The sequence below is a fragment of the Varanus komodoensis genome, unplaced genomic scaffold (assembly GCF_004798865.1).
Source record: "Varanus komodoensis strain SLA01 unplaced genomic scaffold, ASM479886v1 scaffold18_3, whole genome shotgun sequence".
NCBI classification, from domain to species: Eukaryota; Metazoa; Chordata; class Lepidosauria; order Squamata; family Varanidae; genus Varanus; species Varanus komodoensis.
Window position 1 is genome coordinate 11,725,906 of NW_025335549.1, and position 13,667 is coordinate 11,739,572.

Genomic DNA, 13,667 nt, shown 5'->3' on the forward strand with positions numbered 1-13,667 from the left:
CCTGATATTTTGCATAACTGGAATCAAAGTGGGCATGTGCAAGGGTAAAACCACATTTCCATGAGCAGAAGCCACTTTGAGTGAGCAAAAAGAAACCAGGAGACACAAGCATTGGCGATCCCAAGAAGTGCCTGAAACTTTGGAGTGCCAGGTGCAACACAGCATCCAAGGCGGAATAGGGAAATGGCCAGGTCAAGCAGGACCGGCAGGTTGCCTTCCCCCACCAGTGTGGCATTTATATAGTTGAACATTCGTGTGGACGTAATTGGGAGGTTTTCTTTTTTATTCCATGACATCTAATGTTGTGAGCCACTTTGGAAAGGCTCTGCAGTGTCGCATCTGCACTGCACAATATTTGCCCTGCTTTTAAAGCAACCACCCAGTCCTTGCCTTTCTGTTGTGAATAGGGCTTTGGGTCTGAAAGTGAGCAATTGTTTAAGTGTGCACTTCTGGAAAGGCACATGTCCACCAAAATGTATATTTTCACACCAGAACCTATGGGGAAAAAGTGTTCCTGTGGGTGTATCCTGTCTGTTGCTTGCAATATTTGAAAGAGGGAATGGAAGATGTTTCAGGCAGCCATGTCTATTTGAACCTGCTCATGGTGCAAAAGGATCGTGTGGGAGGAACTTTGGCTGCTTTTACGCCTATATAGGTACAAACAGCACCGATGATTCAAAATCAACTGGAATATGCACAGATCCTTAATAAGAGTGCAAAAGGCATTGCTATCATCATGTGATTTAGGTATGAGAAACTCATTTCAGAAATTCTTTTTTTAAAAACTTGGGGAGTGGGAGGTTGCAGTACACACTTTCCAGATGGAACATGGACTCAGATGAAATTTGTAATGTGATTTGTGGACCGCGTGTTCAACAGCATGTGTACATTTGAAAAATGTGTATGGAAAACCGTGCTTTTGAAAAGAATGCACATAAGCATGCTTTAATTAATAGGGCCAGAACATGTACCTTGCAAAGATGAGCACAACTGATGCATACATGTGGTACAACATGCATGAAAGTACATGTGAATTTCTATGCCAAAGAAAAAACAGAAAGCACCAAGTGATAAAGACATGAGATGGCATGAACTTCAAGGTGGAATGGGTGAACTTTAGCAAAATCAGGTTTTGTTTGTATGCACATGCCATGTCACTACATATTAATTTTAGGCAGTGCATCAGGTGTCGCTTCAAGAGGAACCAAATGGAGGAGTGCTAACTTTTGGAGGACACAGAGATTCCTGTCCCCACCCCTTGTTTTACAGTAGATAGTAATCCTTCTTGACTTAAGTCACTGTTTTTCTGAATGGAGCCTGTGTAATAAACACGCCAGCTTAGCAATAGCTGCAGTGAGAGAGGTTTAGAGGAGGTGTTTGATTGCCCACTTATGTTCTGTGTCTCCAAGGTTCTCCCACAATGCACAGAGAGTATGAAGATAAGCAGGATATTGAGCTACAGATGTAAACTGCCTGCCACTTTTATCACGGAGGCTGATGTGCTGTTCTTACCCCACCGCCCACATGCTATTTTCTTGTTGGTCGGAAAATTACTGATCCTTCATCCGAATCATTTTTTTCTCTGCCAAGCAGTAGTTTTGATGCCAGAAGGCTTAACTTATCTCCCTAGTTCAGTAAGTTGACACTAAACCCATCATAAGATACAAGAAAAACGATCACATTTGTGTGTGTCTCAATGAGTGCTTGGCTAAAAATAGGTTGCCTTTGAGGTTATTTCAGCCCCCACCCAGCTTGTTTATGAACAGCGGGGGGGGGGGGGGAGTGACGGGGAGAATGTTTCTCCCAGCAGCACACATTCACAATTTTTCTTTCAGTGCTGAAAGATAGAAATGTAGGAAAGAGAAGGAAGAAAAGGAATTGAAAAAGAAGAAAAATTGGTCAGCTTTAAAAAAAGTTTAATCTTGCCTATCTCCCCCTTTTGTTCTACCACAATAGCAACCAAGACCAGAAAGCTCTGAAAAATGCATCACTGCTTTGCTGAATATTTGTGAGAAGTGATTTGAGAATAAAGTTCAACAGATTGTGGTCTAACAGAGCAGGGGAAGCACCACCTGGACTACTTTTTATTAGTGGGGCGGGGGAATGTTATTTTCCACCCCCACCTATGAGACTCTGCTGCTCCTCCTGTGATTTGATGCAATCTTGGTAGTAGCTGGGGGAAATGAAATCTCACAATATATTGTTCTTTGTTTTATTGCAAAGCATCTTGGACTGGATTGGTCTTGAATGGGCCATTAAGCCCCCGAGCGTTACAAAAGACCGGTTTCTCTGGACATAAAGTTGCTGTTGAACTGGATCAACACAGCTGCCTGAATTTTTGTGCTCTCCTTGGAGATATGGCTGTGGAGACTGTCACAATGAGTACCAGAGCTTCAAAATTCACTCTAGCAGGTTTTCCAAGACTCCAAGAGCTCAAGAAAGAGCTTGAGCTCAAGAAAGAGCTTGAGATCAGCGGGAGAGGCCCTTCTCCAGGAACCCTCCGTGAAAGAAATTAGGAGGGTGGCTACTCGGAGGAGGGCTTTCTCTGTGGTGGCGCCTAAGTTATGGAATGCGCTCCCCAGAAAGGTCCGCCTGGCGCCGTCATTATTTGTTTTTCGGCGCCAGGCGAAGACCTTTTTATTTAAGTGGCATTTTAACTGTTAGTATTACTTGATCTTATCTGGCCAGGGTGGCTTATTTTATATTGGATTTTTGGATTTTTAATGTTTATATTTATTGTAATTTATATTATAATTACTTTTATTTATTGTTGTAAGCCGCCCCGAGAATTCGGCGAATGGGGCAGCATAAAAATGTTTTAATAAATAAATAAATAAATAAGAAAAAGTCCATTCCCATATGGTGAGGCTGGCCTGCTGGAGTGGATACCAGAGGCTTGGAAGGGGCACCAACAATCAAAGGAAGAGCTACCCTAGTGCCTCTTTGATTTACACACTCACATATTTATACAGCATTCATTATCACAGTGAGATGAACGTAAGTGTGAGGTCCATGATTTGTACTCACTTTTGATGGACGTGGTCATCCTTGTGCTGACATTTGGGACTGCAAAATTCTTGTGCATCTAGACAGGGGATGCATTCTTTGAGTGTGAAAACTTAGGCAAATGGAATTGCTCACACACAACAGGGGACACCAATAGACTTGGGAGAATCTCAAGTTCTGCAGAAGTGGGCAGACACACATAGGGCATGTTGGGGAAGCAAAACACTTAAGGGCGAGGAAGCTCACAAAACAGCCCAGCTGAGCTGGCTTGGGATGATGTCTAACTATGGAAGGGGAAGGAAGGAATAAAAAGTGGGTAAAAGATGGGGAAGGGAATGGCACACCCTAGAAATTGCTGGCTGGGGCCCTGGATGTGAGCACTCAGTACCACGTTTCAATATAGGACCCCCTTGTTTAAGGGGGTGCACTGTCTCTTAAAACAGCAGTGCTTCCGAACAGAGAGGCTTACTGAAAGTTATTAGCCTTATTAAGAGCAGGATGCAGAACAGTAAGATCTTTAAATTGCCTGTACAACCTTGTAGTGAAAAGGGTAGCGGTTCCTGAGATTAATATTTGAGTTAGTCCAGTGTTGCGTGAGAGCCCTGAACCTGGGCATCCGGCCAAGACTGCATTAGTTAAATACCCCATTTTATGAAGCAAAGTTTGAATCCTTAACATAATGTATGGAACCACTTCCAAATATTTTAATTTTAGGTTTTGATTCCATGCCATTTCCTAAACATTTATTTAACTAAAATGGTTCTGTGTAATTATCAGTTTCATGACTTTTGTAAAACTCCCAGTTTAATGTATCCAGCAGCTATTTGTATGGAAGGCATTTTATTTTATTTTTGCTTCTTCAAGGCACATTTTGTGAGGAAGAAATGAAGGGATGGAATACCAGGTACACAATTCATTGAACCAGAGACATATAGCTGTGTATCCCCATTTCAGGAGCAGGCTGGCACAACTCAGGGCCAGCGAGATGTTGGAGATCTTTGGGCCTTTGCCATACATCTAAAAATAGGAGGGGAAGGAAAAATGTCGAGGAGGAAAATGGAAGGAAGGGGAGTGGTATTTAACAAGTATTTAGTCACTTGTCGTTTGTGCGCTTCCCCCATTCCTTACCACAAGTCACTAGATGCACAATCGTGTGGCCGGAGGAGTGTGTGTACGGCAGAAAGGGAAGCAGTAACTAAATGCGTCAGCACTTCTAACTTTGCCAAAGATTGTATCTGAAGTTCAGAATATGATCCCAAGTGACACAAAAGCGTCTTTCTCTCTTCCCTCTCTGCAAGAATGACACAATAGCTTTCACAGAGGTCATAGAATCATGTAGTTGGAAGGGGGCTACAAAGGCTAAAGGTCCAGTGCCCTCATCCATGCAGGACTCAAGTCTCCCATCCAGATTCTAACCAGGACTGACTCTGCTTAGCTTCCAACATTAGGCAGAATTCTCTATCTCTCTGGTACACAGACATAGCAACCTTCTTGGTGCCAGGAGCTCTCAGACACAGGGTTTCCCCTGGCATCCAATGCATGGATGTTGCAGCACCTTGCAAATTTACATTTCCAAGGGGTCCTTGTCCTGTAGTGAAGTTGTAGCCATATTCTGGTTTGGCCTCAGTTTAGCCAGTGGCAGCTTCAAGAACCAGGGGACAATCATGTAGAAATGTTATAGAACAGAATCTCTGGCAACCACTAGGATGGAAACGGACCCAGTTCTCCACCATGAAGAGCAAACGGACAGAACAGATTAGAAAATAAGATATAAATCTGATCCATCTAGAGAAGGAAAGATGTTCAGGTGGCAAAAGACCACAGGCGCATTCTTTCTTTCAATTCAAGGAAGAGTCTTTGTTTGTCTGAAACTGCTATACATTTACAAAGACCCTCAAGGTCTGAAACTTCCTCGATGTTATTAATGGTCCAGACTATGTGCCAGGTTCCAGACTAGATCAAATCAGCACGATACACCGTGATAATGAATTTACTCTCGATGGCTGTGTCTCTGGCTAAATTGCCATTTTGAGCTTTCCGTCTATGTAAGGTTGAAGCTATGATTTTCAAAATGCACTCAATAGTTACCCTTAACCAACTGCTGTAAATTTTATTTCCTCGGTGCATTTTCCTCCATTATGCTATTAGCTTGCTTTTGGCTACCTGAGGTAAGTTTCTTGCTGCAGCTGTAATGAAAACAGTATTTTTAAAAAATTGCCCAACTGTGAAGGAGCCAAGGAAAGGTTGAAAAGAAACTCAGTTGGAATGCAGAGATCTTGAAAGCTGCCATTTCCTTTAAGAAAGACCTGCTGTATAAAGCAACTGACAGGGTTTTTTTAAGCTGTTGGCACCAGCAGTTACATTACTGGCTCACTTACTTTGGGGTTGATATTGTTATTAAAAGCAGTGGTCATACAAAGAAGATGTTAAACCTCTATGGTTGCTAAAGCTAAGAATGTCCGATCCTTCTCTCATTGGCAGGTTGCCCAGGAACTTCTTATTGAGCTCCTGTTGGTCACCTTCAAGGACCAAACCTGATTCTAATTCATAACCAAAACTGATTTTAATTTTGTATTTGTAAATCAATGTATTTTTTGTATTGTTATATTTAATGGTAATTTATTATGTACTATTGTATTTCAATGTATTTTATCATGTTGTAAGCCGCCCCGAGGTTTCGGCAAGGGGCGGCATAGAAATGTTATAATAATAATAATAATAATTCCTGGAGAGAAAGGCTTTCTGGAGGGATGGAACACCTACCCCTGAAAGCCTTCTCAGTGGTGGTGGCAACCAGTGTTACCATCACTATCTCAGCAGCAGTGGGAATCAGAAGATGCCACACTGGGGGCCATGTGGCCCCAGCATGCCTGCAGTCGGGCCTGTGAAATATGCCCGCCTGGGATGTGGCTGGAGGAATGTGACAGGACCTGGTGTCTCCACCCTGGACCTTGTTCCTCCCTTGCACATCGCTCCTACGTCAACCACCACTATGGCTATGATAGCTCTGCTCTCTAATGAATTAAAAATATCTTTATCATCCCTTTTCACGTGTCAGCTTCCCTGCAACTATAAGCAAAGATGGCTGCAGTTAAATCATAAACACACAGAAGACCATAAGAACACCACAATCAGTAAGATAAAGAAAAGAAAATAGTAATAAAGCAAGGATCAAGCGGTACCTAAAACATGAATATTACTGCTCGCTAAAAGCCTGAATTAATACAAACGTTTTAAACTGCTACCTGAGACTCAGAAAAGAAGGCAACAGGTGAATCTTTGTTGAGGGAGTTCCATGGCAGGACGGCTACCATAGAAAAGGTAAAATCGAAAGAAATCTCAGCTATCCCTAACTCAAATGGAAGAATCTGTAATTCTGGTAAGTAGATACAGGATGGGCTCACACAACACAAGAAGATATGATGAAATCTTGTCATGGTGGGACTGATGTGTTGACTGGACCCCGTTCAAGAGTCTCTGCTTTCTGAAGCCATGGAGAGAATCAGCAGTTCCCACATATCAGTGCTGCTTCACTCATCATCTGGAGCCAGGGTCATTGTTTTACCACTCTTAGTATAGAAACACCATAGAGTCCCCTGGCAAGAGCAACCCCAGAAGTGGCCAATTGTAGCCTTCACTTCTCCAGCAGCAGACACCTCACTGCTCTCTCTATTCCCATTGGCCAAGTCATGCATCTGTCTCCCTGTATCCTCTTGAAAACAGAGAGACAGTACGAAAATACACAGATGGAGAAGGGAGGAATACTACGACAATACGAGGAAAATGGGAACGGAGACAAAATGAAATGTGACACGTGTGATGGTTCAGCTGCACCCCATTAAGTGCACATTGCCAAGGAAAGCAAAGAGGGAAAGAAGATCTTTCCTTTTTTTCTTGCATATTCATGCAGGGAGATATGGCGATCTTAAACTGAGTGCCTTTTGTTTATTGGAACGGATGAAGCATAACGCACCCAACCCTAATACATAACAATTTAATTGTGTCTCAGCGGTTATCATTTTGAGTAGCTTCAGGAGGAATGCTGTGTGCACGAGAGAGGGAAGGAGCACAGAGAGCAAGAGCAGAAAAGTTCTTACTGGGAGAATTGCAGCTGAGCTTAGATGGAACCCCTGTTGCAGGTGGGCCCCCCTGGGCATCCAGGATCTACCAAACCACTGAGTTGATGTGAAGCCAGTTTCAATAGAAGATTGCAAAATGCCCCATTCTTTCCAAAGCAGGAGGGTTATCAATTGCAAGGAGGAACTATGTAGTCAATCTGCTTCCTCAACTAACACGTCGCTATCCCTCTCCCAGATCCAGAGCGTGACAACACAATGCAATGCTGAAGCTGCAGATTCACCTGCTTCATCGTCACAAGGTGGACCAAAAGTACTGAGCCTCCAGCCAAGCGAACCGCTTGTGTATATATTCAGGGTAGGGGGCTTCAAGGATTTATGACACCTCTGGAATAGTTAAATCTAATTTGTAAATTGCAGTTATGAGGTTCGGACCTGGCATTACCATTTCTCCAATGCCCCTTCGAGGATATGAAGGATTATTACTATTTATTATTCCATTTCTATAAGCTCTCTGGGAGGTTCACAACATTTAAGTCGCCCATCCAGATTTCAATCAGGGCCGATTCTGCTTAGCTTTCAAGATTAGGCAGGATAAGGCACTTTCTGTCTGTGTAGCTTCCGCGTAAATTAGTTAGTCCTGTATGAGTCTTTACTGACTGAAGGAGACTATCACATTGCAACCAAGGATGAAGGAAATACCAGCCTGCTCTGGGGATGGTCTGTTTTCCACGGAAATACCCTGGCAAGTTTCAGCATCTCTTTTTAGAGACATCAAAACAACCATCCTTTCTTAGGTACTGGGTGTGCCTGGTCTGACATCTGAAGCAGCCACATGAGAAACAACAAAACAATGCAAAAAATATAGCACACCGAAGTAAGTCTCCAGCGACTAAGATCTAGACTTGGTCCTTGGTTCCACGCCCCACACTCCACAACTAACAAAAGCAGAAGTCCTTAACAATTCCATGTCTTTGAGTTGTCTTGTAGTAGGGTGGCCAAGAAGAGGTAAAAAAAGGGAGACAGATTTGCACAACATTTGCATATACTACCTAATATGAATAGGTACAAACTGAAAAATTGGCACAACATTTGCATATACTACCTAATGTGAATAGATGCAAAGTGATTATTATCATTTCCATAGAAAAAATGTGGAAGTCTACGAATCTGTCTGTCCAGTCTTCCATCCAGATGCTAACATTTATTGGGCAACTTTTCTTATGGCTCTTCTTAGGGCTGCTTACTGTAAATTAGGCTTGGACAGGGCAGCCCTTCAAATCGATGTCACCTTCACACGGAGGGCAGTGCTCTGACAGCCTTCCAAATACAGGACTCTCCTCTGTAAAAGAAGGCCCATGGCCACCCCATCCTGCAGGGAGGAATGAATGAGGATTTGGTCACAGCTGAGCAGTAGATGCAACAGCAGGCCCTCTCAGCCACTTAAAAAGGTCTGTAAAACAATCTCTTTCCCATGACTTTTAATGGTTCTACTGGCCACTAGTGATGTGGCTTTGATTATAATTTATATCACGTTCAAGTTTAAATTTCAAGTTTTTTTATACTCTTACCCAGCCAGTCCCCAAGTTACGAGCATCCAAGTTACAAACCACCTGCACTTAAGAATGAACAAACTGCCATAAAGCATATTAATTTTTAAAAAAATAATGTGGAGAATTGTCATCATCATGGAGAGGAAGCAAAAGGGGAGAGAGGAGGCCTCCAAAGCATCACCATAGAGAGAAAGGAAACCAAAGGGGAAAGGGGGAGGTCTCTAAAGCATTGACATAGAGAGAAAGGAAACCAAAGGGGAAAGAGGGAGGTCTCCAAAGCATCACCATAGAAAGAAAGGAAGCGAAAGGTGGGGAGCTCCAAAGCAGGTCTTTCTACCCTTCCTATCTAGAAAAGGAAATCTCTCCAGAATTTCCTTTCTACAAAGAGGAGGCACTGGACAGTGGGGTGTGGGGAGGGTTGGGGGAGCAGCCTAGAGATATTCACGGTTCTTCCACTTTCATGGTGGTCCTGTACCTCTAAACCCTGTATATGTGGGAGGCCAACTATAAGTGATCTGACTTACCTACAAATTTGACTTGAAGACAAATTTCCATTTTCTCAGGATCAGAACTGGTTCGTAGCCCATTGACTGCCTGTATTATTGTACAATCTGAGTTTAGGCTCAGGAAGAATTTTTTTAGAACTAATAAATTGGTGTGCTTTTGATTGTTTTCTATTGAAACTATGTTACCTTGTGCATTTCCTTATTTGCAGTGGTGACCAGAAACAGAACTCAATGTGTTGTTCAGCTCTAAATGCTCCTTTTGTGTTTGTATTTTCATATTTGTGTTTTGTTCACTGCTAAGGTGGGATTGGTCTAGAAAGGCAACTTATAAACAAACATACAAACCAGCAAGCAAAGCCATGTGTCATTTGGGCCCAAATTCAGCATTTTTGTCTTGCTAATTTCAGTTCTAAAGGCTCAAAAAACATTCAGGAAGAAACAGCAAACCCATCAAATGGATGCCAGAAGCTTACATGATAAAGCGGGACAGTGTTGTTCTCAGCTGGAGAGAAATTCAAGACATCTTGTTGCCCAGGTTCAAGCCGTATGTTAACAGAAGAGGTCAACATTGATGGACTGATGGGATAATTGGGACTTCCACTGTTTTTGCCCTTTTTCCTCGACCTGTGGCCAGTATCCTGTTTGTTCTCCTTCTGAGTCAATGGCTCTTCCTGGATTACCAAGATCTTTTCATCACTCAAGTACCGCAGGAGTGAATTCTCAGAGTCTGTTGTTGGGTATATTGGGGGAAGGGGGGAGGGAGGGAGAGTAAGAGGAGAAACGTTGAGCTAAAGAGGTTTGTTGAACTAAGAAGAACTCAAGCATGCATGTGGATGGGGAAAATAAAAGCCTTGAGCTTCTCGATCTGCTTGTAGTTGAACTTCTTCAAGGCCACACATCACAAAGGCTTATTCAGGTAGCCCTCGGCTCTACCCAAGAGACACTCCAGACAAGTACACAAGAAACATCGCTATTCTATAACCTCTTAGCAGTGTGTTGCACCAAAGTAGCCACCGTTCTTTGAAATCACTGTTCTTTGGCACACTGCAGTTCTGTATAGCAGGATAACTACGAACTTCACATTACCGTTGTCCTTTTCCCAGGGAAATCAACAGACACACTGGGTGTCTGTTGTTTCACTTACTATCCAGTGCTTCCAAAACCCCTCCAATAGAATCCCCTCTTACTTTCATCTAAAGCGAATTTTTGAGGTCAATTAATTTAGATCAGACTCTCCAAATATTGGGTCCTCAAAAGGTGTTGGGCTACAACATCCATTATCTCGAACCACTGGCAAATCTGAATGGGGATGATGGGAGTTGTAAGCCATCATGAGACATTTTATCAGGAAGGATGGGGTAAAAATGTTTTAAGTAAGTAAATAAATAAGTTGTGGCCCAACAACATTTAAGGAAAAAAAGAACAGCTTTCCTGGATCAGACCATTCTGTCGATATGGTGGCCAACCAGTTGTCCCATGGGAAGCTGCCAAGCAGGACCCATGTTCCACAGAAGCAGACCCAGAGTTGCGATCATCTGACAGAGAAATTCTTGCTTGGGAAAAATGTCTGAGAAGCACCAAAGGCAGCCAAAGGGCTAAATCAGCAGAACAGGTTGGGTGCTGTACAATGGGCAGCAATAATGCGACCTGTCTAGGCATTTTGGACCACAGCTCCCATAATTCCTTGGTTGTTGACCCATGCTTGCTCAGGTAGATGTATATTGTAGAATAGAACACTGGGAAGGCAGCCAGTTGTTTACAGTGGATAAAACAATAAGAGAAGGTCACTGGCTCTCTCTCTCACCCAGTTTAAGCTACCTTACAGGGCCGCTACATTTCAAAAAGGTGCGTGTGGGGAAGCCATGTTCCCTCGCTAGCAAAGCCAGTGGTGAGGAACGGTGGATGTGCAGTCCAAGGGGTAGGGCATATCTCTGGGCGTAGAGGAGGAGTCTGAATGGAAGGAGAAAAAAATCAGGTAGATGCAGGCATGCAATCACTCACCTCGGCTTCCCCGCTTGTACATATTTGGCTCTTTGGAGTCTCTGATCCAGCTGTACTCTGTTGGCATAGAGACTGGCCTCAGATCACCTGGAAGAATGCAAATGGAGACCAATTAACATCTTGGAAGTCATGAAAAGAAGGGCTACTTTGAACTACTTACCATCTGCTGCAGTTAGCAGGAGATGAATATACTTCCCAGAACGTGCTGGAATTGTAAGACAGTTTGCCAAAGGCTCACCTGCTTGGATGCAACACCTTCCTATGCAGGCCAGGCCAGGACACTTGTAGAAAACATAACCCTAACTTATTGTTTAGATGGGGCGTGAAACCTCTGTCCTGACTGGACACTAAATCTGACCCACCCAGGGGACAAACCAGCCATTTGGTTTCCTTATATGCCCTTTCTCCTGGCCACATCCCTGCTTCCTTGACTGACAATCATTTGGTACTTTCCCAGCTCTCTTAGCTGAACTGCTCCCTCCTCCAGCATACTTAGCTGCAGCAAGATCTTTAAGGGAAAATGGGATGGTATTTTTAGCACCAGCCCTTTTTTGCTTGTGTCCTGCCTACCTTTCCTTCAGCCCTTCTTGCCCCTGGAATGCAGTTCCCAAGAGCTTCCCTGAAATTGAATTCAGTCCTTGACCTGAAATAATTTCTGTGCTCTTGCTTCAGAACAAGGATGCATCCTTTCACATCCTGTCACCTGGATACACGCAGAACCAACAGGGCTTCTGGGCTGATAGAAGTTCCATTTTGATTAATTTCCAATTACAGCCCATGTCAGTCCATTCATTTTGGTAAATCTGCTATGCTTTGTACATGTGAGGTACCAATTTCACCACTTAACTACATTCCATAGAAGGGAGGGAACAATGGAAGGAAGCAAAATATTCTGAAAATGTAATGTCAAGTAAAATCTGTAAAAATATGGGGCCCAGCTTACTCCAAGGCACTGAAGTATTCCACAATGTGAAGCTGGGAAAGAATTCCGCAATATGAAGGGTGGTACAGGAGTATCCTCAACTGAACATTTAAATCGATCAGATCCTGTGGAGACCTCAAAAATGCATGGTTTGCGTGCTTGGAGAGTTGGGTTTGTCCAGAACTTCAAAAGTGTTCTTAAGTTCACAAGTCCATTTGTTCTGAGATAAGCATTTCTGTACACAATTTGCCCACTGCAGTCATTTCTGCAAGGAGTGTTTTTAATTCAGCACATTTACTTCCATTATAACTTTCATTTTTGTGTGCTTTTCCTCCTAATAGGCACCTTTTCATATGCATATTTTGATTGGAAAACTTCATCACAAAATTCAGAGAACTGTGAATTTCAAAGGATACTTGAAGTTCCGTTCACGTCTCAGTTCAAAAGTGTGAAATTAGGTAGATTCCTTTTAAAATGCAAGCAAAATGAATTTATCCTCCATCCCTGCTCCAGACTTCACATATTGATTGATACTTAGCTCGGCGTTTGTGTGTGTGTGTGTGTGTGCGCGCGCGCAAGCTCTATGCCAGATCGCTGTCCTGCAATTTTGAAAACACCTTGCAAGTCTGCAAGGGCCATGATGAAGGGCTTATTAATGGCATGGAAGCACAAGGTGATGCTCACAGTTTTTGTTACCCTCACTGCACTCATTGATTTATTCCCACATCAAGTTCTCCACATAGGACTTCAGTGAATAGTTTTAGTAAATGCTCAGCTCAGCACTGGATCAATTACTGTTGCACACTGGAGATAATTTGAATGCAGGCCAGATTGGAGGCGGTGCTGTTTCTTGATTTGCATGGCAGAAAATTTAGGCTGTACCATTCCAAATGGTGGATGGGGAAGACCATCACCCAGATACAGCCCAGTTTATATTTCTTTCTATGCAAGTCAAAGGAGACAGTACCATCATCATGCACATGGCGGGGAGGGGGGCGATAAGGGTTGCACCACAAAACTAGCTGTTGGGGGAACCCATCCTGGAGAATGGTTCTTAGAGGATCAGGCTGCTTTCTGCGGGGAGGGACTTCCCCACATTAGCTGCTTTCATAATTGCAGTCTGGGAAAAAATGAACTAAACCCATTTTTAAAGAATGAATGATTCTTGGCTGAAAGAATAGCACAATGGAAACAATTTTAAAATAAAAAGTAAAAAATACCTGAAAATATTTCTACTGCAGTATTGGCCAGTTCCTGACACAGATTACTTCCTGTAACTAATGACTTAATGAATTATATTTATAGCTCACCTTTTTTCCTTCTAAGGAACTCGATGTAGCTTAACCTAATTCTCCTCCCACCCCAATCTTACCCCGTGAGATAGAGTCTGAGACTGGCCAGTCACCCAGTTGGCTCCATGGCTGAGTGGGGAATCGATCTCGGATCACCTGAGTCCCAGACCTGCACTCTTAACCATTGGGTCACACTGGCTCATGCATGTGCGAGCTTATTACAGGCTTATCTCCACAAGAAGAACTTCCACATATGATATCAATTTAAACTCAGTTTTGCAATGGGGAACAGTTCATACAGGATAAATATG

General features: G+C 43.1%; 1 protein-coding gene across 1 annotated transcript in view; it reads right to left on the reverse strand.

The window, feature by feature from the left end:
• Positions 1–13,667, reverse strand: part of LOC123021920 (connector enhancer of kinase suppressor of ras 2-like) — a 136,980-nt gene that overhangs the window by 50,992 nt on the left and 72,321 nt on the right. The window contains exons 12-13 of the mRNA XM_044427176.1: positions 11,143–11,229; positions 9,615–9,868 (exon numbers count right to left, since the gene is read on the reverse strand). Coding sequence (XP_044283111.1) covers positions 9,615–9,868; positions 11,143–11,229 — 341 coding nt within the window. The remainder of the gene's footprint in view (positions 1–9,614; positions 9,869–11,142; positions 11,230–13,667) is intronic.